At 43.6% G+C, this 26091-nt stretch overlaps 2 protein-coding genes and 1 long non-coding RNA gene across 4 annotated transcripts in view; 2 read left to right on the top strand and 1 right to left on the bottom strand.

Moving 5' to 3' along the window:
- Positions 1 to 5672, top strand: part of LOC141936005 (uncharacterized) — a 136662-nt gene extending 130990 nt beyond the window's left edge. Inside the window, exon 2 of the long non-coding RNA XR_012626686.1 lies at positions 3492 to 5672. This is a non-coding gene — a long non-coding RNA (uncharacterized LOC141936005). The remainder of the gene's footprint in view (positions 1 to 3491) is intronic.
- Positions 5673 to 12531: 6859 nt separating this feature from the next.
- LOC141935925 (kinesin-like protein KIF20B) lies at positions 12532 to 23781 on the top strand. Its single transcript, XM_074852611.1, has 9 exons — positions 12532 to 12780; positions 13528 to 13642; positions 13693 to 13726; positions 18512 to 18623; positions 19064 to 19186; positions 19675 to 19735; positions 20873 to 20940; positions 22019 to 22171; positions 23220 to 23781. Exons 1-9 carry the CDS (start codon positions 12532 to 12534, stop codon positions 23364 to 23366), a joined length of 1062 nt encoding a protein of 353 aa, XP_074708712.1. The 3' UTR covers positions 23367 to 23781.
- Positions 13281 to 26091, bottom strand: part of LOC141936003 (kinesin-like protein KIF20B) — a 44688-nt gene continuing 31877 nt past the window's right edge. The window contains exon 5 of one of the 2 annotated variants that reach the window (XR_012626685.1): positions 13281 to 13298. The gene's annotated coding sequence lies outside the window, so the exon portion shown is untranslated. The remainder of the gene's footprint in view (positions 13299 to 26091) is intronic. The other variant, XR_012626684.1, reaches the window with a different exon arrangement.

Raw genomic sequence — 26091 nt, 5'->3', positions numbered from 1 at the left:
ATCCCTGATCAGCAAAACATAAATTGGGGTCAGAAGTGGGATACGACAAAAATGCCATTATTTAAAGTAACTATTGGATGTTTTAAATTGTATGAAAAGGTACCTATTGAAAAAGGAAAAGAAACTACAAATTTAAGTAAACGAGGGTGGATTTCATTAACTGCATGTATAAAACAGCACCAGAGTGAAGAGAGGCTGTTGTTAGAGCGCTCCCAGATGGAGCGACAGAGATGTGATTTGCAGAGTCAAATAGTGATGTTGCAATGCCAGAATAAGTTGTTTGCTGATAAGCTGGATACTTATCAGACAGTGGCGGAGAAAGCTGCAGTGCGAGTAGCACAGTGTAAGTACAGGAAAAGGAGAAAGTGTAAGAAAGTGCATGCGGTGATTGCAGAAGCGGGTGTGCAGTGGGATCCTGGTAGAGATCCTAATAGTGGGCAAGCTGTGAGGAAGGATATGATAGAGGATCATACACAGTATGAAGTAAATGATATAATTGAAAGATTTAAGCAGAGACCGGGGGAATCCTTGCTCTCTTGGACGGTGCGTTTGCAGGATCAGGGAGTGGCAGGGGTAACCCTAGACGCAGGAGATTCTAAAAAGTTTTTGATTTTAAGTTCAAATGCTTTTGTGCAGGATACATTTCAAAACAATGATCAGGATATTAATTTGTTAGCACTGGCTGCTCTGGGATGTAATACCAAATATCCTCCAGAGAATGATTGGCCGGCATCTGACCGGCAGTGGTATACTTTGCGAGATTGTAGACAGCAGATGAAAGAGGAAGGGATGAAAGCAGCTGTTTTTGTAGGAGACGCTGACTTTATGGTGTGGCATCCTTTGTCGGGCACTATGAGAAACAGAGTGATTCAAACCGTTCCACTGGCATATAAAAATGTAATTATGCCCCTTTGCATTAATGAAATGGGGGATCCCCTCGATGAAGGAATTGAAAAAGTGCAACAGTTACGTGACCTTGAAGAGTGGGGCCCCCGAGGGAGTGCAGGGAATCGAGATACTCGAGACAGCCCTAAAGGCAGTGAAAACAGGATTTCTCGTAAGGAAATGTTTACGGCTTTGTTAAAAGACAGCATGTCTCATGAAAAAATTTATGGTGTTCCAACTAACGAGCCGTGGCGAATATATACACAGAGAGGGCTGAATAAACCTAGCAAGAGAGTGCAGAGTGCTAAAACTAAGAATCCAGGGACAACTCAGCCTACGGCACCCCTTCTTGAACCTCAACGGGACCTTCCATCTGCCCACGGAGGGCCCCCCGTGAGTGGATCACTGGTTCCGGGGGTGAAAGAGGATTGGGCAGCATTTTCTGACTTGTACCCTTTGCAGGAGGCAAGGGAGGGGAATCAATATTATAATCAACACATATGAATTAATAGCCAAGCTCCAGGGCGGTGGGTGCAAAAGGACCGATGGCCCCATGTAGAACTTAAAGTTTTTTTGGTTTTTTTTTCCTTTTGTTGTTATTTGTTTGTTTTTTATTTAGAACAACCAGTCCCCACAAACTGTAAATGTCCTCGTGAGACTGGAGCAGAGACCTCCTTAATATATGGGAATCCCAGGAAATCTAAAAGACAACCTATAATTATTACAGGTCTGGGAGGAAAATAAATTAAAACTGTACAAACACAAATGGAAATGAAAACAGGAAACCTCCAAAAATTATTATATTCAGTCATGATTGTCCCCATTCCTGAATATAAAATTAATATAGACATTCTAAAAAGACTAACTTTAAATCTTTCTGATAGTCAGTATCAATTTGGAGTTAAACCCTGTATTAGTACCAGACCTGTTACGGTCAGCAAAGTAAAAAAATGCCTCCTGAGCAGATCCTGGCTGCAACTAAGTTAGTTACGATGAGGCAGTATAGAATTCTGGGAGGACATGAAGAGATATCACAGACAATTAGAGATTTATTAGATGTAGAAGTTTTGAGGTGGCAGTCCGGTGTGGCCTGTCAAGAAAAGTGATGGATCCTAGAGAATGACAGTGGATTTTAGAGATCTAAACAAACATACTGCACCACTTGCAGCAGCTGTGCCAGACACTGTCACTTTAATAGAAGAAGTTCAGAAACATCCAGGAACTGGGTACGCTGTAACAGATTTAACTAGTGCATTTTTTACTATCCCAATTGCAGAAAAGCATTTGCTTTCACAAGGGTGGTTGCACAGCCCCACTATCTGTTATAGAATTGTAGCTGAACACTTAGATGAAATACAGCTGCCTCCTCACACACAATTAAGTCACTATATAGATGATATTTTGACTCAAGGAAATGATGAGGAGGAAATACAACAAGTTCTTGAATTAGTGGTAGATCCTATGAAACAGAAGGGTTGGGAAATTAACTCTGCAAAAATCCAAGGACCGTCTGAGACAGTGAAGTTCCTGGGAATTCAGTGGCATTGCGGGCATCAAGCCAGCCCCACATGGCCCTGACCGCCCCAGAAATCCATCTCCTCTTCCAGGACAACCTGTCTTAGTCGAACTCCCCACGGTGGGAGCAGTACCATTGGTATTGGATACCCCAATAAACAAGTACACCTGGAAAGCCAAAGATGCTCATGGAAAGGAGCACAAAATTAATACAAGGTGGATTATCCCATCTTTCTAATTATAACCCACTTCCGGTTCTCAAAATGAACCGAGAAGCTTTTCTTTCCTTTTTCTTGCAGGTAAACCCCCTGGAGAAAGATATCCTGAGTCACGACGGGGGATCCTTACGTGAATTTAAATTTTTGTATAGTGTTGATATTCACTGTCTTATTAATATTTCTAGGATGTATTGTCTGTCATTGCAAAAATTGCTTTGGGTGACTGTTCCCCTCTCCCTTGGCTCTGTGGGAAGCACCGGCTTCCTAAGTGTTAACCAAGAATGGGAGGAAAACGAATTTGTGGGTTTAAGTCATTCTGTTACCAGTATTATGAGCAACCAACAGACACCAAACCAGGGCAAGGTCCCTTTGCTAACGGGGCCTGGGCTTTAAAAGGTCATTACTGAGCCCATGAAGGCGAGGTGGAGGTATCAAGGCCTAAACCACACATGCACTCTGGGCTGGGGGCATGGAAATTCATTTTCCTGCTGCAAAGGCAGACCCCAGCTCCAGCAGCCAGACCATCTTCAGCTCCACAATTGACAGCAACAACCAGAATATTTTCCCTTGTGATATGTATGTGTTGGTCTTATAAGTGTCCATGTAAAACATCCTGTAATTGTACTTGTTCATGCAGACAACCACCTTCTTCCCCCAGTCCCCAAGGACCAGGAGCACATCCTTAGGCCCAACCTAGGACACATTTTGATTAAATATGTTTGGTTAAAATATTGTTAATTGACATTGTTATTGTTACTGTTACCTTTATTATATGTTTGGTTAGGATGTTGTTAACCATTGTCAGTGTTAATATTGTTTTATTTGTTATTTGTAGTGTTATCGCTCATTTACCTTTGTTTAAATCTGGGATAGAAGTTTCTAGGCCCAGATGACACATGCGCTTTAGGATAAAGGGGCGTGGAAAGTGATTTTCCTGCTGCGTATGCTGACCCCAACTTCGGCAGAGCAGGGCAACAGACTGCGTGGGCTACCAGAGCCACAAACACTCAGTGATGTATTACCAGAACCACGGAAAAATAATGGATAATATGTTAGTAATAATTTCAATTCACTTTATAGCCTTAGCCTTGATAATCACTTATTTGTTCTTATAATACATCTTTTTTGTCCCTGTGAATGTCAATCATGTAAACTGCCGTTGTGTTCTTCTACTGATTCCTTGCAACCTTAAAATCGGTTTGTAGAATGTTTTGGTTTTGTAGAGTTAGTTAATTTTAAGCGTGACATGTTTGTTAGAGATGTTGTTAGCTGTATGCTTGTTAACTGAAGATGTTCGTATTTGTTAAAGATATTGTTTAGTTATATGTTTATTAACGGAAAATTTATATATCTGTTAAAGATGTTATTAGTTATATATTAGCCAGAAATATCGTTAGTTGTCATGTTGCACGCTATTTCTGTCCTTTCTTTCTCTCTCTCTTTATATCTCTATCCTCTGTGCCACCGCGAGGACAGCAATGTCAAGCCATGGGGCAGTGTGAGAGACTGTGTTGCCTCGACATTGCTGCTGCACCACTACCACTACCTGGCCTCAACAACCTGTCCTGTGAAGGAGTACGCTCTGAAGGAGATGAATTGTCCCCGAAGAAACCACTATATCTGCCTGAAGCCAGAACGACATCATCCTTGGCAGCGCCTGCCAAGCTGCGCTTGCGCACGAGCCAGGTGGAGAAGAAATCAGGGTGAGGAAGGCGTGCGGAAGCTGAAGACGCCACAGGCCGACACCCCTCCTCCAGCACGACCACTGAGAACACCTGGACATGCGCACCTGGAGGAGCACGGGGCGGCACGTATGACAATGAGCTCCGTGGAAATGGGCGGACTCTTTGGAGAAATTGTGGGGACTTGGACAATAAAAAGACTGCGTACTCCTGTCTCAGGGCTCGGAGCTGACTAAGCCAACAGGACATCACTGGATTCGTGGTGGTAACTGATTTTGCTGCATCTCTTCTGTTTGCTTGCTTAGGTATTCTGACTTTTTCTTTCTTCTTCCCTCTGTCCTGTCGCTATTATTGCTTGTTACAGGAAATAGAGTTTACAAGGCTGCATGGTATCTAACCTCCTTTGTGTCTTAAGATCACTACTGAGATCGTTTAAGAACCCTCCCTGATATTGGATCGGGACACGCCTGACAAAACATCATCAACTGATGAACGGAAACTAATGTCACTAACCATAGAGATGGTCTGAGAGCCATGATTCACCTATAGGTCAAAGGACCGAATGAAGTGCTCAGGCTTGGACAATAATCCCAAGCCAGAGTTGACCTATAGATGAATCCTGTATGTTTTATAATTGACAAACGTTGTATCAATAGGTATTGTACTAAAATTATAACAAACCACCTGTCCGGATGTAACAGGTGGGAATATTGAAACCTGAACAATAAGTCTTGAACCGAAATTACTAACTCCGTATGTAGTCAGTAGTGAGATATGTATAGAAAATGTGACTTAAACATCACAAAACATGTATCCTTCTTTGTGTGTGTAAACAAGGTAACAGGGCCACAGAGACAGTTGTCTGGCCCTGTGACCCGGTGTGTGACCTTGCTCATAAATCACCTAGATAAGCTGGGAAAAATCCCTTAGTTTTTTCCCTGAGCCCTGGCCAGGCTCTGGAAAATCTAACGTGAGACTGACTCCAGATATTTCCGCTCAAAACAAAGGTGCCAGCTCTTCTGGCTTACTGATTTCAGGTATATAAGGCTGGGCCCGCTCACAGCGACTTTGGAAGCCTCACCTACGGGTGGACGCCCCGCGTAGGATTTCCCACTTGCAGGGAAAGGTTCTCCAAATCCTCGCTGTAACCGGGGCTGCCCAGCGCCTGCGGGGCTGGATGATGGTAACGTATGCAAGTGGTGATGGGTCTTTCTTAACCACTACTCTCTCTCTCAGGTAGTAATGATTTGATGCATTACCCTGGATTTTCCTATTTGTTTAAGCGCGCTGCTCTGTCTTTTCTTACTGTATGTTTTCTGTATTATTCTGTTATATTATTTAGTTATTTCTAGTAAAATACACCTGCTCTTTTCACTCTGGTGTCTGAGTTTAATTGATATCCCTGATCAGCAAAACAACATCTTCTAAGCTCCTGTCCCATGGGGCAGTAACTCTTTTCCTTGAGATGGGCATTTTAGTGTGACTAAGTAGTGAGGATGTTGTTGCTGATTTCTGGCCAAACGACTGGTCCTGGACAAGAACAGATGTGTCCATAGCTAAAACCTACCCAGAAAACAAAGAATAAAGTCTTCAGTACTTTTTAATCCTCTACTGGCACTTCCAAGACAGACCTGTTGCACTTCCCTAGAGGTCTCTGAGCACAGCACTCCCCCAGTCTATCCTCAGGATGGTTTGGGGAACTCCAGGTGTAGTTTACACATTATTCTTAACCTGGTGAATCTAGAGAGTCTGGAAATTTTTTCTTATTGGTGTTTTGCTAATTCAGGATTCCGTATCTTAGGGCTTCCTAGGTCACCTCTCAGAAACAGAGGGAAATGTAGAACACTTGTTCACTTAAGAAATTAAGTGAACAGGCTGTATCACAGTTGAAATAAAGCCTAGGTTTTAGGAAGAGAAGGAAAACTTCCTTCTGCTGAACTCTTTAAAAAAAAAGAAGTAAAACAAATCCCTACAGACAGAGGTTAATGCACACACACTCCATTCCCACTCTCAGTTTTGGTTGTTTGGGTTTTTTAGGCACAGAACTGCAAAGAAGTGCAACTCGTCTACCAAAACCAGTATGCTTAAGAGAAGAAACATGGATTAAAAACCAGGTGAGATTTGGGTTGGGTTTTTAATGTTTTGTCAAGAGCATATGTCATATAAAGCTGGGATTCCATAGAGCGATTCCTGAAATAGTTAAATTCGTGTGTAACCAAAACTTCCAGGTTTAAGCTTTACACACATAAAACACCCACCCAAACCTCTCTCTGCTGAAGTAGGTGCCAACTTCGAAAACTGTTGCTATAAGAACAATACTTCAGCTTATGAATTTAGTGGCAAAACTACAGGGACACATACATGATGGTTTTTCTGAAGCCCTTAGAGACTGCTAGAGCTAGATAGAACATACGCCTGTGCTTTTGGGGTGAAGTCGTGAAGAATTCTGCTGCCACCTGCCTTCCACACTGGAGAATTCCAGTTAACTAACTCGGATAAAAACCACGGTAACGGACAGATTCCAGCCCACAACAGCCACACCACTGGATTATAACCCAGCATACCACTAGGGAGAGGCTTAATTCTTTCCACTACAAATAAAAAATGCACTGCGATCCTTTCTAGTTCCAATTCCTAGCCTATGCTCAGTTTTCTCACATTCTTGCATTCATTTCAGAACTAAAGACACCAGGAAAAAGGTATGCTTACACAAAATCCAATCCCCGTAACTCTCATTGGACTGAACAGCTTTAGAATTCCAGGCACTGAAGTGGATTTCTGGACTGCTCAACAGGGATCTCTTTAAGAATAAAGCCCAGCAGAAACCTGTCTGAATTCAAATCTTTACAAGTCCAACAGCTTTGGAGCTCTGCTGTTCCAAAGCCACTTTTGCTTCCTTTGAGGTTATTTGCACAGACTGGAAGAGGGGAACAACCTCAAAATCACTCATTTCTTTCAAGTATCCTGACAGAGAGTAAATTGTCCAAAGGAGCAGAGCTACCAGCATCCCCGCAGGTGGCGAGACTATTTGCATTCCGTCCTTACTAAGCACCAGTAACCCCAGAGGATAAATGATCAGGTGCCCAAGCTAGAGAAAAAAGCTCCGTGTTTACATCCTATCAATATTCAGCCACAAGGCAGAAATCCACAGACCATCAGCAATATTGCTCACTTTGCTGCTCATCTGGCAGCACAGACACATCCATACTGAAATACAGAGAGTTGCTTCCCACTGGAAAAGGGAGAGCCCTGAGCTCTCTAAAGGTGCATGGACCCATCAGCACAGAAAGAAGTGCTCCTCTACCTCCTTCGCTTGGCCAAGTATTGGGCTGTCAGCAGTCACAGCGCTCGCTGCGCTGCCCAAGGCAGAGCCTCTGTAACACCTGGTTGCACTCAAACACCCAGCTAGGAACCAAGGAACATATTAAGTTAAAGGACAGCTGGATTACATTGGTTTCTCCTCATCTACTCATAACTTCTTGTTTATTGTAATGCCGCTTGTAATTCAACCTCCCACGAACAAGGTAACAGTCACTGGCAAACAACGAACAGCCCCAAGAAGCTGTTGCATCCTGCACTGCAGTCCCTTGCCATGGACTGAACACAGACTGCCATGTACTGCCAGAAAGGAAAGGCTGTGTTGGCAATACTGGGAATAACAGGAGAGGAAACCACGGCACCCCGCAGGCAACATTCTGCCCTGACAGTTCTGATCACATCGTTAAGTCCTAGAAAAACAGAAACCATGAAAAAGTCCCCGGAGTCTGAAAAGACACGAATGAAAAATTCTTGAAAACCCACACAATACAGCCCAAACTAGTCAGGCGTGGGGGACTGTACACTTTGGGAATGTTGGGTTCTGTTATTTACCTGTTCTTTATTAGGACAGAGCACCCCATCATCGCCCCAGATTAATGCTGACTGAAAACACTGGCAGTGGGCTTTAGTTCTGATCTACCCAACAGAAGATCACTTAGAAGACAATGTCGCTGCAATAAAGATCAACTTCACACGGCACAAGACTCATTGTCCCTCTACTACTTCTGAGTATAAAATCAGCATTACAGCCTCTAGAACTGCCATTTCATTGTAGGAGAAATTGTTCCCGCGTAAATCAAATCACCTTATTTGTTAAAATGCTTTGAAAAATAATTAAGGAATGACACCTTCTGACCAGAAAGGATATTGAGCTTTAACAGTACAGAAACAGCACATCAGGAGACAAGGTCTCCTAGGATATTACTGATCAACTCAGAAACCTGAGACAAGACAGAAATACTTGGAAGGACTCAAATATGTTTTAATTATTTATGCTCTGCCTGTAATAACTGAAACAGACTCAAATACTATTCCTTATTTGAAGACAAGGCATATAAGATGTATATGACCTTTACAATAATGATAAAAACCCCAAATATGAGTCTGGACTTACACACTTTTCCCATTCTGACATCTAGAACACATTTTCTTAACTCCCCCCTCCTCCCTCTAGATACTTGGAGGAAAAAAAGAAGTCACACACACCTGGCTGAAATTATTACAGCCTTACAAAGCAATACACTCTATGTTTATGTAAACTCTGGCAGTGACTGTCACCTGGCAGTTTAGGATATTTGTAACCATTCTATGATTAAGCTGCTCCAAGCTGGCAATTAGCCTCATTCACAGAAGGCTGATGCTCCCAATCAAGTATCAGTGCAGTGCCACACAACTCAGTCCAATCCTATCTATCTCCTCCAAATTAAAAACACACTGAAGATGCTTTTCCTCTTCTCTGTAAAATTCTGATTATTCTTACTGATGAAAAGACTAAGCTCATTAAAAAATATCCAAACAATGCAAACATTAAAGCTTTCTTACCTGCCTCGTGTTTGAGCTTGAAGAAACCAAAGACACATCAGGAGAGAGATCTGTTTTAAAATCTTCCACGCTTCCTGGTGCCGTTCTCTGAAGTGGCTCAGCACCAGCAATACAGGATGGTCTGAAAAAGTCCTCCTTATCCAAATTCGGTTCCATCCTGCGAGATAAAATACAGCCCTTTTTTTGCTTTCTGATCACATGCCATAAAGCTTCTGAAGTCTCTCATACAAGACAAGTCAATCTGAAACTGAGAGCTGCAGTTTCTCTAAGGAGAAAGCTTTCTTTATCCTACTCAAAATTTACACAGCAAGTTCCTGATAGCTGGGAGAGGCTCTGCAGTGGGGTTCACATCATGATGAAACGAGACCAGCCATTCTTCTTCCAATGCAAAGCAACTGTTTACCAGGGAAAAACCCTTACACATATACCACAACCTTGCTAAAACCCGTGTCTGACAAGGAAGAGAGAATTAAAAAAAAAACCCACACCAAACAATCATATTGTTCTGCATCCGCTTCTCCATCATCCCATTATAGCGGCCATTTAGAATAAAAGTTCATTGCAAGAGTAACCCAAACTTCATGGTTATCTCCGCAGGACCTGATAAATAATTGGTATTATAAGTGTAACACAAAGTAGCTGAATACGTGACAGAGTCCAGAAAAATTCTGAAGACTAGCAGATACTTTTAGCTCTTAAGGGGACACCAGAAAATGAGAAGACCTCATGCCAGAGTGCAAGTTAAAGAACTGCTTTTTAGTGATTTTTTCAGTTGTTTTACAGATCAGCAATTCATTTATTCATCCAAAATTTAATGATTTTTGTGCATCTCAGAATCTGGGCAGTGAAAATTTGCTATAGGAAATGGAAGTAAATTGATCCAGTGTTGATAGTAGACAGGTAGATTTCAAAATAATCTTTAAAAAGTGCATTTTATTTCAAAACATTAGCATTTTTGTCTGCCCTTCACTCTCCAGTTGCTTTTTCCTGTGATGTTACAGACGTGGCTTGGCAGCTTTTGCTCTGGATTAAGTTTAACTCCTTGGGCTCGCAGACTACGACAGCAACTCCCTGGGCTCGTAGACTCCCAGACTGTGGCAGCAAGCACCCCAGCAGCTGGACACCTACCACGTGGCCTCCTGCAGTTTTGAAGCTTTGGCCAGGATGAGTCAATGGTCTCTAATACTACATTCCCATGTCTGTGCTACAGCCATGCAGACACATTTTGTCTCTAAACACTGACGGGGAACACCCGGTGTTCATTAAAGCAGCAGACAGAGCAGGGCTGGTTCAAAGCCCTTTTGCTCCGGAAAAGCCTTGCCTGTTAAGCAGCCGTAATATTTTTGTTCCCCCCAGCAAAGAACCTGAAGGACACCAGCACTTTGGGGTCAGAACAGTTAACAGCTCAGCCTTCCCACCCAGCTTGTAAAAGGCGGATCCAGGACTTCGTGAAGCCAGACAAACTTCACAAGATGCAAACGAGGTAAAGCGATACATAAACGAGGCGGCAACGTTTAGTTTGATCTACAGGTCTTATTTTTGCCAGACACTACATGAAAACCAGGAACAACTTGGCCTGAAATACTGCCAAAGCTCGAACAAACACTGAGCTGGGAATAAGCTGCTACTGGAAAGCAACATACCTGTGCTGTGCCGGTCCAGGAGTGTTATTCATCAGCTGCACAAGTCCCGGGGCAAAACTCTTACCAGACCTTGGCAGGAGACATAGCTGTTAGGCAACTGGCAGTTTATATTTTGTCTGAAATACGAGCTTATTTTAGAGTGTGATTGCTCAAGATTACGCCCTCACTCTGGGCTTTCTTACCCAAGGGGCCAAAGGCCAACACGAAGCTCTGCGAGCCAAGCTGGAATTCAAAGCATTCCTGCGAGCCCCGCACTCCGAGAAGTCAGGTCCCACCACTAACACAGGTCCCAGACAAGGTGCGACTGTCCGTCTGTCTGCACACTGTGTCGGTCACACAGCACCGTCATTCCCTGGGATGTGCTGGGGGAAACGGGCACACTGCCTGCCTGGGGCCACTCCAACGGACTTGTGTGCGGGGAGATGTCCCTGTAATTCTGCTCACGGTGCCAGCAGAGTTCGGAGCTGCAGACACCTTCCGAGGGGGATCCCGACTGGCACACCAAGCCAAGCGTGTCACCGCACACACACAGCCTGCAGCGCTGCCAGGCAGCACAGGGGCTGGAAAGGCTCCAAACCTCACAGCCGGCAGCTTATAAAACCACAACGCATCAGCGCTTACACTGCAAGAGATTCAAAGGAAAAACCTTCCCTCAGCGCAAGGCTCCGCAGGTTTCCCGCTCTCACGGCCGCCGCCGCACGGCCTTGCCATGGCCCCGGCCGCTCCCCGCCACTCGCAGCCCCACAGCAGCACCGAAAAGTTTCCCCCCCCGGCCCCCCACAGCCTTTCCCCCCCGTAACGCCGGGAGTAACCGCGGCCGCAGCGGGGAGAGGCGGGGGAAGAGGCCTCAGCCCCGCCCGCCACGCAGAGCCCCCAGCCCCGCTCCCAGCGCCGCCACCCCCAGGCCGCAACCGCCGCCTCCTTCCCTCCTCCAGCGAGGGGCCGGCAGCCCCGCAACGCCCTCCCGGAGAGCCCCCGCCAGGCCGGGCCAGCCCCGGCACCCACCTCCGCCAGGCGAGGGCCGAGCTGCCGCCGAGCTGCCGCCGAGCTGCCGCCGCTCCCCGACGGAACCAACGGGCCCGGCCGCGGCTTCTCCCCATCGGAGCAACGGCGGAGCGCGGCGAGAGGGGGCGGGAAAGGGGGGGAGTAAGGGAGAGGGGGAGGAAGGGGGCGGAAGGGAGGGGGGGAAGGGATGGGAAGGGGGGGGGAAGGCAGAGGGGGAAGGGGGGGGAAGGCGGGGGAAGGGAGGGGGGAGAAGGGAGGGCTTAAGGGGGGGGAAGGGAGAAGGGGGGCTAACAAAAATCCCCTCAAGAATTCCTCAGTTTTAGAGCCGTTTTGTCCCGTTTGGTTCACACATTTCTCACGTTATTAGATAGTTATGGGCGGCTGTTGGTCTTCCAGCCCTGCAATTTAAAGGGTGAAAGAGCATTAAAACACATTTTCAACAGGTGTCTGCCTAAGGCTCTGCACACTCCAAAAAAGTATGGGTTTTTCCCCGTTCTGGAAAGGAAGGAGGGAGAAATACTGAACTCCTAGATGTGGTGCTTCCCTTCTGATCCGTGCGATAGGTGAATATACCTAAACCAGCAGCATCTGGTTTTTTGCAAGGAATGCTCTTCATATTCTCAAGTTACTCGATTAAGCTGTACTGTGTTCGCTTTATTTTCAGAGGGGAGAAATTGAACAAGACCCAGTGTGACCTTCCTGTGATAGAGCACCAGGGTAAACATGGACTGGAGCTGGGAACAGCAGTGGCAGAGTGCCGGCACCCCTGGAACATCGATCTGCCAGCAGCTGGGCCACAAGTCTGTTCCTTCACTCCTGGCTTTGGTTAATAGAGTTTGTGTAAACGGAGAAGACGTGTACGTGCTCCTCATTGCTACTTCTCTCCAAAATAGGACCAAAGCTTTGTATCCGCACGGCTTTGAATTAGAATTACCCCGCTGGCGCTCTGTGAGATCCTTTTTTGGTTCTCGGGTAATGGATTTACCTGTGGACTGCCCCTGTTCGTGCTTATTTGAGCTTAGTCTCAGAGCAGGGACATAGGGGTCTGCGGAATGAGGGAGGAGGAGTCTCAGAAGTCCAGGCCAGGTTGCCTGTGATAACATGCCCGAAAGGGTGGTGTGGTTTGGGTTGGGTTTGGGTTTTTTTTTTCAGTTCCATTGGTTTTGAAACTGTAAGGGCTGGAGCACGGCGTGTTTGATGCTGTGGCAGAGTATCTTAACCACAGGGCAGTCATCAGTTTGCTGAAGCTGACTTGTAGAGTTAGAGGATCGCAGCCTGGCTCTCGGGGTTTATAAACAAATAAAGAGAGGTGATAACAAGCTGGGAGTCTGACGTGCAGGCGGGGATGGAATAATCCAGGAAGAGTTTGCTGTGCAAATGTGTCATATGCAGTGAGTCAGTGTAGCAGACTTGTTCACTCTTCCGAGTCCGTTTGTGTCCTGGATTTCTTCAGCGTACGATGTGTTTGCAGTCCTCTTCCCACCAGATTGCTAGGGAAATACGTGGGAAAATATTTTAAAATAAGCAAGTAGTTTCCACCTACTCCTGTTCAGAAAAGAAAACAGAAATATTGAAAGCACTGTAAGCATCCTCAATTTTGTCTTTTGCTTGAGTAACTGATGTTGTTCTTCTGACAACCCCTATACAGGTTACCAGATGGATTTGTAAAAATATTTGCATCTAAAAGATTACTGAGGCTTTTAAGTGCTCACTTTGTAGAACTTCAGAGTAATTGATCTTATTGTAACACAGGACAACACTGTAACCACCATGAAAAGAAAATGCGCAGAAGAGAACTCTAAGGAAGTGATTGAAAGCAGCCAATTCAAGGCTTGTGAGGAGACTGTGTTGGAAGTGGGGAGAAAACGTTGCTCTGAAAGTAAGCCTGTTGGGGAAAAAGAGGCACCCGCAGAGAAAGGTAAAATCTCTACCATCACTCAACAGGGGCCCTTCCAAAAAACCTTAATTACTACTCCAGAACAGAAGGGAAAAGCTGTGAAGTGTAAACATGATGTTGTGAGGAGAAAATCTACCATGTTGAACTGTAAATCAGAGTAACTGCTGTGTAAATACCATCTTTTGCAGAAGGTCCTACACTGCTCACTCCTAAATGCTTAAAAGAAAAGTTAGTTTTTAGACTCTGCTTTCTGCTGCATCTCTCATCTGTTCATGCTCTTGCAGACTCCGCTGTAGTTCTTAATCAATTTCTTAACAGTTGTTTTGGTACTAAACTTGCTGTTGCTGGACTTCTGGGAAAGGAGCATCCCCTGCTCAAGTTTCTGACACCCCTACGCAAGCGTCAGAGGTGTCAGTGAGTTACTGATTGTTCAGTCCTACAGCACGTGCTGTGAAACTTGGTGTTTCGTGCTGTGTGCTGCTGTGAACTCAGCAGCTTTGGGCAAGGTGGCAGTGCTGGCAAAGGAGAAAAGCTTTTCACTTGAGTGGAAGTAAAATTATTTTAAGTCCACAGGTACATATTTTGTGCAGCTCTCACGTTTGCGCTTCCAATCTTTTTGCTTCCCTGGCTTTATCTGTGAGCTCACCAGTCTTTCTAGAATGAGGTGAATGAACCAGCTACAGCTGAAGACCTTCAATATTTATGCTGCTTTGCTACATGATTGTGGTTGTCAGTACAGAGCATCTCGATCACCTCTAAATCCTCTTATGAATGATCATACCCTTCTCACTAGAGCTGTTGGGCAAAACTCTGCTACGTTTTGTATCTTGGCACCTTAGATGGCAAAATATGTCTTAAGACATCTCGGCACCTCTCCCTTTTAGTGAAGTATGTAAAATTCATGTCCAGCGTGAGGAGTTTGTAGTATTTTGTCTGATACGTTTTCTTGAGACCACACAACTAGGCTTTCAGAGCAAACCATCTCCCAGTGCTGAATTTTTAATCTTGCAGTATTTAGAAGCATGGCTTTCCAAGCCAAAGTAAAGCTGCTGTTTCCTCTGCCCTAGCAGGAACACTTGATACATCTCATTAGAACAGAAAAGAAAAGGTACAGAAAAGCAGGAGGAACAAAGTGTCCTGTGGAATTTGATCCCTCCTAAAAATATTCAAAACCCCAAACCTGAATGGAGATGGAAACCACCATTGCTAATGCTTCGGTATGACTCTTTGTTAGTGACTCTATAAAACCCGTTGGGTCTGTTCAGAGGATGTCTCCGTGCAGTACACAGGTACCCGTGTGCTTAGTGCTCCCCACGCGAGATGGCTGCCAAACTCCACCTTACTGTAGCTGCAGCACTCACAGAAATCTGTAGTATCACTTTGGAGTGCAGAGCTGGGATGGCCTAATCCTGCAGTGATAGTCAGGCTTGGTTTTAATACTAAACATACCTGCATGTTACTAAATGGACCCAGCTGGATTCTGAAACGTTTGTGTAAAGTACGGCTGGAGTCAGTTCTGAAGGTGGTGAAATGCATATGATTTTACTGCAGGGCAAACCAGTCTTAAGCTAATAAAATGTTTATGGAAATTTGGGATCGTGATGGAATGTTGTAGATCTCTCCGGGAGAACCTTACATGCAACACATTAGGTGTGGGCGTAAGTAGTTCTCCTTGTATCTAGTTTAGAAACCAACTGAAAAAGGAGAAGGAAGTCCCAAACACTAAGCAAAAACCTTGTGCTGGATTTTTAGCTTAATTTTTAAAGTAAGGGCATATTGAGTATGAATGAAAATTCTCGGGAAAGTGTACAATGCCATTGCTTTTCTGAATGTAAAATGGGGGATGGGCTGTATTAAAAGGGTTGTTGGACCAGTGGAAGTGGAAACCAGACATAACTGTGACCGTTATCCAGCTCACAGGTATTACTGCATATTAGTAAAACTAGCTAGATTTTTCTGTAGTGGGGCAGAGCAGAAGGCTGGAGTAGAGCCATGGCAAAATGTTCTTTAAGGCTCCTGAGCACCCCTTGCTGCAAACCACGTCTGTAAGCCGAAGAGGCACCTACTGCATTTTAAACTGCTCCGAGGGGCTTTACTGCAAGACTTCACAATGCCATGTGATATAAGGGTGTGGCTTTCAGCTGGTGACCATTTTCCATATAGTAATTGCTGTTTGGCAGTGCTAGTGACTTGTACTGTTGATGTTCATCATCCTGAGCTGTTGTTGTGGTTTGTTTGGTTTGGGTTCTTTTTGAGGAGGTGTGCAGGAGAGTTGGGAAGATGACTCTGGACCAAAAGAGAACTGAATATGTGAAAGCAAATCATACTGAGAACTATGCAGAAACACTAGCACTGAGGGAAAGAACTGAAACCTGGGAAGGTCAGCTGGCTGCACCTGAAGAACAGCGCAGAAGGGAAAAAACCAAAAGAGAAGAGTTCAGTGGGCAAATAAAAACCTTGAATCTCCAGCTCTCTGCTCTGAAGAAAGGGCTTCTGGCTGAGGTGCAGAACTCCAGCAGTGTCGAGCTGACCATCAGGAGATTGTTTCTGAACTGGACAAACAGAAACTATCAATAGGGAACAAGAAGAAAAGGTGATTCAGCTAAATAGCGAAGTAGAAGGTGCTAAACAAAATATAATTTATAAAGTGCCACTAATTCAAACAATGCAGTCCAAAGCAGGTGAGTTGTATAAATGACACTTGGAGTCTTACGCTACGGATATTGATTCCGTTGATCTAAAGGATTCCTGAGACTCTCAGAAAGATGAGCTGGAGAGAGCTGAACTGAGTCCTGTGTGCATGGAGCCCCAGACTGCTTCCACAGCAGCTCTGGGACAGGAGAGCTCCTTTCACTGCAGTGTTGGAAGCATTTGGGAAGGATGCCAAAACATTGTTAAGGCTTCTCACAAACAAGTCAGCAGATTCAAGAACTACTTCGACGAGTTGAAGACGTAAAGAAGGGACTTGATGATGCTGAGGATTGCAATAAACAACTAAAAATAAAGTTAAATGAGACTGCAAATCAAGATCATCAGTCCACCAAGGAAGAAGATCTTATGAACCAGTTACAAGAGCACATCCAGAAGAAACCCCAGGATTTTGGAAAACAGGCTGCAGAGGATCACAGAGTAATTGCACCGTTTGAAGAGGAAGTTACCGGCTCCGAGGGAGAAACAAGAGAGCTTGAATGGCTCTTGGAGGCTTTTAGAGCTAAAGCTGAGAGCATAGCAAAGTTAGAAGAAGTAGCTAAAGACAAAGAATCTATTCTTTTGAATCTGGAAAGGAATACAGTAGCTCTGCAAGAGGAACGTGCCAATTCAGACAAAAACCTGAAGGAATTAAATGATCAGGAAGCAAATCTAAAGGAGGGGGTTGTGTCCTTGGTGAACAGCTTGGAGAACATGAAACACACCCTTCAAGGAAAAGAGAAGAATGAGGATGAGCAAATACAATCTCTAGAATTGTAAGTAAATAACGAGAGAATTCCTAGCCCTTTGAGAACAGACTCAAGTTAGAACTACCTTCTGTGAACATCCGTTTATTTTGACATCACACACTTGCATGTTTGTCAACTTTACCAACCAAACTGCTTAAGAACTTTTAGTGCCCTACTGGATTTCTGTCTTTGCATATTTTGCTAGCTCTGTTTTCCTCACCTGTTTGTGTATTCTTTCAGAAATATGGCTCTAAATCCTGCAGAACTGTCGTAGGGGGAAACAGGAAAGGATGAATTATTTGGGGATTTCTAATAGCATTATGGTACATACCCTTTTTGGAGGAAATGGCATAGTTTAATGTTTATCCTGTAACTCGTATAAAAGCTGGCAATGTTTTCTTTAGAAAGGACTGGATGGTAAAAAGGGGAAGAAGAAAGGGAAAAAAAAGCCTAGTAATGAAACAGTAATCAGGTGGGTTTGGTAATAGCTGTTCTAGGGGAGCACAGTGTAGTGTAGGAACGTGAAGGTAATGGGTGTGGGAGAGTAGAACTTCCCCAGCCCCCTCGACTTTTTAAACCTTTAAGAAATAAGAGATTAAATGTATCTGAGAGATTATATTTGCTATGTGGCAAGAAACTGCAATCCTGTAAAAATGGCTTTAAGATGCTGTGTAGCCCTTCTGACTGGGGTTTCTTCAGTTCCAACATCTGCGGGCGCCTGCATGTGCTCTAAAATACAATTTGGCGTGAAGGTCTGGGGCACTTGGAAAGGTTTTCCTTTTGTGAGACCTTATTTTGTACTGTTAATTACAGAGTTTAAGAAATCTTCTATTAGGTAATTGCGAAGTGAAAATCCAAGATGACTTACTGTAAGCTTTTTAAAAGAAATACGACCACTGAAAAATAAACCCATTAAACTTCTTAATGACTTCGTAGCACTTCATAACAACGGGACTTGTTACAATGTTGTTGGTTTTTCTACTTTCTTTTGATTTTTATTTATTTTGATCCTTACAAGGTCTGGGATGTAAATGTCAAGTTTATACTTAATTGATATTAACCTTGTCCCTTTTGTTACTGTGTAAGGACACCTCATGATAGAAACGGTTACTCTACTGTGCTTAAAAACAAGAATTTTAAAAAATTGCACGGTTCAAGAGTGAATCTGAGCGGTTTGTTACTTGAGGATCATATAATAAGTAGCTGAAGTCCCAAAGTAAAATTACAACGCTTGTCATTTAGCTGATAGATCTGGGATTCTGTTCACGCATAAAACCGGCCATCAAAGAGCCTGAGTTAATGTGTAAAAGCTGCTTCTTTGAGACGTGTAACACTCATGTTATTTCTGTCTCTTCATTTCTAACACAAGGCTACGTCAAGATCTTTCTGAGAGCCCTGCCCTTGTACAGAGCTTGGAAAAAGGTTTGCAGAGGAAAGAGGAAGAACATGGAGAGAAACAAATTCAGCAAGTACAAAACCAGGTTTGTAACCCCAGGCCAAATGTTCCTTCTGCAAGTGTGTGTGGGGTTCTGTTGGTAAAAGCTGTTTTCACAAGTCTCAAGCCCCAGCTGTTAGAAGTGGTTCATAACAAGGCTGCGTTCAGCGATCCATTTAGAGTGAGAGTGAGTCTGAAGTTCCATTGCCATTGAGCTGTGAGCTAAAGCCCGGAGGTCAAAACAGGGGTTAGTGCTGACATTGAAGGGGGGAGTAAATTGTATTAATACCCTTGAAAAAGGCTTGTCAGAAGTCGGCTTGTTCCCTAGGAAGGATGTACAGTACAGTGCACTTCTAGCCCCTGGAATTTAGCAAAGATGCTTGCAAAAATGTGATCCTTGATGAAAGTATGTTTTTACTTGGATAACTTGCAGAGATTGTAAAAGGCTGATAGCTAAAGGTTAGCTTTGCTTGTGCATCGTTACAGGTGTGCAGAGTGCAATCCGAGGAGAAATCCCTGAGGAACAAAGGTAATGAACTTCAGAAAATTAAAACCCAGTTTAGTAAAGAATTAGAGATCAAACAGCGCACAGTCCTGCAATTTAAAAAGGTATTCTATTCTTTTAAATTTTACTTGCTTTTAATTTTTTTAGCTAATCCAGTAATGAGGCAAATGTTCCAACCAACAGGAGAAAGCTTACAGAAATTGGGGTAAAAACAGGAGTAGCCAGCTGAAGTTAGTCTTAACGGATGAATGAAAGATGTTTACAGAACTTCTCACTGCAGGACCTTGGCAAATTGTTTTAAATAGAGTAATCTGCCTAGTAAATACATACTTAATACCTGCAGGCACCCTGATTCTGATGAGTGACACTTAGATATGTCAGAGTAATGTCTTCTAAACACTGTTTTAGTCAGCTTGAATGCTCCTTTCACTATATGAAAACCTTTTAATTCTCAACTGTTTGTCTTTAAATACTTCATTTAATACTTATTGAGGCTCTGAATGAAAAGCTACTAATATGTATCATGTATGTTTGTTTCTTTCAACATGTTTTTGACATGTTTTCTTTAATTTGCTTTCAATGTGGTGTTTAGGAGCAGCTGAATAATGAGAAGCTGGAAGAAATCTCCAAACAGTACGAGAAAGCGTGTAAAGGTCAGAAAAAGCCCTTCTTGTGCCATTTTTTGGGTGTGCAATGGCAACATAATGAGTTGTGATGTTAACTAATTTGGAGAGTCTTGCAGATTTATATTTTAAAATACTGAGCAACTCCAACCTGGGCATTAAATGTTACAGTCAGGAACTACTTTTTATTGAATCATTACTAGCAGGAATGTTTGAAAGCCAAGAAGCAGTCTCAGAATAAGAAACTTAAGCCCCAAAGAAAGGCTGGATTTGCTCTGTCAGTGTTAACTTACTCGATATTGGTATTTATTTGCCACTTTAGCTGGCCATGGTAACAACATCGAACACTGACACATGAACTGGCACAGTACCAGTCTCTGCAGGTTTGATAAACACTCAGCAGTTGAACAATAGTTGGTTTTTCATATAATCAAGCCTTAGTCCGACGTTAACACTGACATGCTCACCTGAATCAAGTCGATGGGAATCACTTCAGAATTCTGCATTTGGAAAGTTCCGTAGAGATCCTCTATTTCTTTCTAACAGAGCTTTAGATCTCAGGCAATGGGGGAAGTTACTTGTGATGAAGGCACTTTGGGAGAGAATGGTGGGAACTAGGACGGGGGCTCATCTGTAACTTTATTCTCAGATCTGTGTGTGTTGAGGTTTGAGCTCAGCCGGCAGCCAGTCGCCACGTGGCAGCCGTTCACCTCCCGCCTCCCCTCCCCGGGGAAATAGGGGAGGGACAAAAAGAAGAGAATTTGTAGGTTGAATAAAGAATAGAATTGAATTCTGTAATTGAAGATCTGCAGATGGCATTAGAAGAACAAGAACAGACTCAGATTAAACAAGATCAAGTGCTTGAAGCCAGATTAGAAGAGACCAACACATTAGTTCGGGGTAATCTCTCCATGGAAAGGGAGCGAGGAGGCAAAAGTGTTTTGGATGTATTGTGATAGCTGCTTTAAATCTCTGTTTTGATTTGGTGAGTATTAGTTAGGCATTAATTTTATATAGGACATAACAAACTTCTAACAGTTAACGGCTTCTGCTGTCCCTTTGTGGTCACAGCTGATAAATCCAAGTCACGTTAGTAGAAGGATGTGAATGTGGTCAAATATGCATTTAAACTGTGTGTTATATAACCTCGTTTTGTGTGCTGACTAGAACTGGAAGCATGGAAGCAGAAATACAGAGAGCTGAATAACCAGAGCAATAGTGACTGGCAGCAAAAGGTGAGCAACACCACGGAAAAAAACAGAGATGAAAGTGAGGAATGAATAAAGCTGCAAAGAGACCTGAAGGTAAAACATGGTGATGTAATTCATACTTAAGTTTAAAACCATAACTTTCATGTAGGAGTCTAAATTTTTTTTGCGTCACTATCTTCAAGAGCTGGGGCATGATGTGGCAAGTTCTTAGAGTGCTGAAGGAAACCTCCTCTAAAAACTGCAGTGCGTCAGTCAGCAAAGTCTGGATGCGGTGTCGTTGTAATACACAGCATCACTGATGGCCCACAGCGGGGTGCACCCTTCACTGCGGTGTGCTGCCATGGACGGTGCTTCTCTAGCCGGGCTCCTCTTGCAGCTGTCCTGAACAGATGTCAGGAGCTGGATTGTTTCAGACCTTTTTCCCATCAGTTGCTTGGGCAAATAAATCAGACTCTTTAAAGATGTTGTGCTTGTGTGACCTGTAAGTCCTTCCTGTTAGGCTGAGGGTTTACCTCTTCATTCTCCTTGGATTAGAAAGCAGACTTTTTTCCCAGGCAGCTTTTCAGGTGCCTCCTGTCTTGTGTGGGAGAATGTCTGACAAGAGGTTTGGTTGTGGTAGAGAAGGAGGCAAAGTTGCTGTGGATTGAAGTAACATTCCTGGTTACGCACTGTCTCTGTTTCCCACTCAAACTGTGCTGCATTTTTGGCCTTTCAGTCTTGAAGTAGGTTTCCTGACATGACCTGCAAGGCAGTATGAAAGACTGGGAATTTGTGACTAAAAAGGGTCTTTTGGCCATGACCTTTGGTGTAACTTTAATAGTGTTTGTGGCTTACCCAGAGCATTTTTAGAGGAAAAAATGTCTGTTCCCTGAAGACGTGCCAGTCTGAATAATAAGTTCTGAAAGCTGCTAAACCATTTTTTTAAATGGAAAAGAACAAATGAGAATGTAATGCTTGCACTTGGGGATACGCTGGAGTAGAACTGTGCTAGTATTTCTGTTATCTTTTTGAAACTAATGTGCTTAATCTGGATTTTAAGACTTGTTTTTGTGTTGCTTAATCTCTGCCTATGGCTTTATTTCTGGTTCCACTGAAATGGGAGAATGAGGCAAAGTATCAAACTGATAGAAAGAACTGGCTGGAGGAAAAAATGAGACTCATAAGTCAAGTGAAAGAAGCTGAGAGCCATCGCAACAGAGAAATGAGAAGATTTGGGGAGGACAGAAAACGTTGTGTAGAGCAACAAGCAGAAATTGTAAGTGACTGGAGGTCTCGGCAGAGTCCTCTAGCGTAAGTCTTCAGTCCAGAGCAGATCTCGTGTCAGGTGTTAACAGTGTGGGCGCTTGAGGGGAGCTGGCCTTTGTCAAAGTCCCCCACGTTATCGCATGGCAAAGCCTCCGGGAGATCTTCTCCATGTGCAAAGGGAAGAACAGGAGTGTCACCAAATGAGAAAGCGTAACACCTAATGGAAGTGAAAGTGCCTGTTCCTTTCTATCCTGTCACCAGCACCGCCTTGCTGTGGATTCTTCAAACGTCATCTTGTGTGTAAACCACCAATACGTAACCTATGCTTAAATGAATTGCCACTTAATGAAGCGGAGAAAACATACCTTGAAAAACAAGATTTGTTGCTTGGCTTTTCTGAGAAAAAGGGCAGGGGGGAGGGGGAGGAAACAGCCTATGAGGCTTCAGAAGGAAGAGAAGAAGCAAGCAGTAGTTGACAAGAAAAGCTTCTTTCCAGTAAAAATACTGGGTCGACATGCTGGTGGTTTTGCTCCCGTATCGCTTTCAAAGCAGAGTGACTGATAGTTAATAACAAGGTGGATACCTGGCCTGGTCACTGGGCTGTATCGAGGTTGTCATTTCCTGAGCGTATGAAATTATTATACGAATCTGTGCAATCTAAAACTGTGCTTGCATCCAGAAGTAGTTAGCCATGACCTTCTGGCCCTGCAGTCAGTACGGGGGGTGTTAGGAGCTTGGGACTACTTTCACTTTGTCTGTGACTTTGCCTGCCTGAGACTTTCCAGTAATAAAATCAGAAAGTGGGCAAGCAGGAGTGGTGGTTCTTGACAAAAATTCTCTTCACAAAGAGTATAAATATAGATACAATTTTTCCTAATTTGAAGCATGGTTTGCTTTTGTATGTTTATGGTGAAACTAGTTCTGCGTGAGCTTTTTAAGAGCTCTCGAGTCTACTGAGGCCATAAGATAGTACTGACTGTGCCAAACTAAGCTGTCAGAACAGTTCAGATGGTTTGTAGAAGTGGTGCTCAATTCTAACCTGTTTTTCCCCCATTCAGGAAAGACTGGCTGCACAGCTGGTAGAAGAGGCCAGCAATCTTCCAAAGCGGCGTGAAGAGAGACATCAGTTAGTAGAAGCTTTGGAAGTACAGCTCAGACTTTGGCTTCTAACGCCGTGCAAAAAGATAAAGAAACAGCAGAACTGAAACAAGCGGCGGTGAAGGATTCAGGAAAGGTCCTCTCGCGTTCTCTCTCTCTTGATTCTGTGGGATTTTTTTGTAGTTGTTTTCTGTCGTTTTTCTTTTGTTATTCACTAATTCTGCAAAACACCACGTTTTGGCTCTATTTCAAACACGTTGAAATTGTTTGCAGCTAATATAAAAAAAGCTTTATGCTTTTCTGAAACTGAATTTGTAACAGTGACTGAAGTTCCAAAAAACTGGAGTTCAAAGAAACACTCGAGTCTATTTGATCATTTGGTTGCGATTTGATCGGACTGGAACTCTGAAACAACTATCACATCTGCTGCCTTTTTCGCAGAACCAAGAACTTATGAACAAACGGGAGGTGAACTTTTATAACCCTACATAAGTAGTGTAAAATAAAAAATGTTGCATGACATCTTCCCGGGCTGTTGTATGACCTTTCCTGGCTTGAGGCCGCTCGTACATGAAGTTGTTGGTTTTTGTTGGACAGCTGGCTGTTTGACCTGCAATTCTAAAACTGATGCCACTGAGTAACTGTAACGATGCTCATGCACATGTTAACTTCTTTTGCCAGTCCTGCAGTTTGTGGCAAGTTTTGCTGTGTTTATTAGGGTGAGGGAACTGATACAGAAGAACTAAGAACACAGCTGGCTGAGAAAGATGACTTTATAAAGGAATTGAAACAAGGCGTTACCCATAAAAGTCTTCAGTCTTTGGCAGAAGTACCTTTACCTGAAGGACGAGATAGAACAGATCAGTCTGTAACCAACGAGGTATGTTTGTTATATTTATAGAAAGTAGGTGCTAATGATATGTTGTTAATAGCTCCTTTGTTTTGTTGTTTTCTCGGTATATATTTCAGCAACGCGGGGAATCTCCCCAAAGTTACTTTCTGTAGTTCTTTGTACTTTATCTATATCATTAGTTCATGCTGTCACAGCTCTGTCACTTTTGGAGCCTGAGCAGACAGCACCTCGTGATCCTGTCCTGCTTTGCAGTCATACCAGCTCACCTGAAGCAAGGGCTCCAAGTCATGCAGACATGCCCCAGACTGTTTAAATTCCACCCCAAGCCTTGTTTTATTTATGGGTTACTTCACACAGGTTCCAGCTCTGCTGGTTCCTGAGTCCTTCCCAAAGTATCTAACTCTTCCCAAGCTTTAGGAGAGGAGCCTGAAGGCCTCACTCAGGGCTGAGAATCATCTCAGACTGGCAAGTGTGTAAGACTGCAATGCCTAAAGCATAGGTGAAGATGTAGCCTGTGATATCCACAGGCATGTTGCCACGTCCCGTTCCTCAAACCCTTCATCAAACTCAGGACGTGCGCAGAAGTCAGCTCCTCCTACAGAAATCTAAATGTGTAGTAAAATAGGACATGGCCTTGACAAATAGAGGCAAAACTAACATCTCTTCATTCAGTACATCAACCACTTAGCACCGACAATTGCATGGTAAAGAGAGCTTTTTATTTTCCTTTAGTTATTACTCCCAGTTTCTGACAGCAACTAGGTTTGGTCACACTGTATGTAAGGAAGAACCACTCCGTTTTACAGGTAACTATTTTAGAATGTCAGTTTGATCATGTATTGACAGACAGGGTGTACACTAGGAAAAATGTTTTGTCAAAAACTTGCCTGGAGAAAGCAGTAGTTCTGCTTGGCCAGCGAACTGAAATTCCAGTGAGGAACGGAGCGTTTCTGTTTCTGATGACTCTGAGCGACTGCAGTAACCCCAATACTGTTAAAGCCTTGAGAGTTGCCCAGGCAGTAGACCTGATGCAGAGTCGTGAAATGTGTTTCAACATTATAATGAAGTTTTTATGACTTGCAAAGAGTTTTTTACAGGCAAACTGGAAATATCCACCCAAACCAGTTAGAGAAATGACTTTCCCTCAGTAACTTTCTAGTTTGCATTCTTCAGTTTGGGGAATGTTTGTGTTAAAAGCTCCCTTACAGACAGTACTCAATCCTCCAGTCAAGTACAAATTCGTGCGTGCAACAAGTCGGTTCTTATGGGAAAGACACTGGATTTGTGACATAAATTGTGAGCTCACTGTATAATTGAGCAGGAAGGGAACATGGGATGTGAGAAAGACATCTGTTTATACAAAAACCATTTGATCCTAATAAAAAAAAATAGTAAGAGAAGTTACTAAAAAAACCAAACACTTCCCTAGCACTGCTATTTAAAAATTACCCCATCAGGACAGGTTCTCAGTAATTCCCCAGATCTACCACTGAGTACCTAGTACTCCAGGCTGCTTTATTCCAACCGCATCACTGGGTTATGTTTCTTCCCGCTAAAATCAACAGGAGCTTTGTCCTCACAGAGAGCAAGATTAAGTATGAAGTATTCCCACTCATTCCCTGACCTCCTCAGAATCTTGTACCTGTGGAAATTTAACCACAATGTTCAAATTGAACCCCCAATGACCATGACCTTTACACTGAATTAGGATCTGCAGAATCTTACAGGTCATAAACGGTGCAGCTTTTCCATTTTTTTGTAGTTTTTCAAATCTATCCAGACAGCTGCCTACAGATGCTTGCTTCTGCACTGCCACCAGCGCTTCTGCCGAGTTTTTTTGCTGGTCTAGGCAATGCACTTTTCAGCTGGCTCCTTCTTCTCTGCACACAATTACTCCCATTAATCTTTAGGAAAACTGGACTCTCAATCCAGAGCTGCAGCAAGACAACCAGACACCCTTAACAACTTCACTCCCTTTG

The sequence above is a fragment of the Strix uralensis genome, chromosome 30 (assembly GCF_047716275.1).
Source record: "Strix uralensis isolate ZFMK-TIS-50842 chromosome 30, bStrUra1, whole genome shotgun sequence".
NCBI classification, from domain to species: Eukaryota; Metazoa; Chordata; class Aves; order Strigiformes; family Strigidae; genus Strix; species Strix uralensis.
This window is presented reverse-complemented; position numbering and strand designations above follow the sequence as displayed.

Excerpts from the sequence above, each read along its gene's own strand:
- LOC141935925 (XM_074852611.1), top strand. The coding sequence starts at position 12,532 with ATGGACTGGAGCTGGGAACAGCAGTGGCAGAGTGCCGGCACCCCTGGA. Across the intron at positions 13,643-13,692 it reads AAGCAGCCAATTCAAGGCTT|CCTGTTGGGGAAAAAGAGGC; the intron begins GTGAGGAGACTG and ends TCTGAAAGTAAG. Across the intron at positions 18,624-19,063 it reads TTCAGCAAGTACAAAACCAG|GTGTGCAGAGTGCAATCCGA; the intron begins GTTTGTAACCCC and ends GCATCGTTACAG.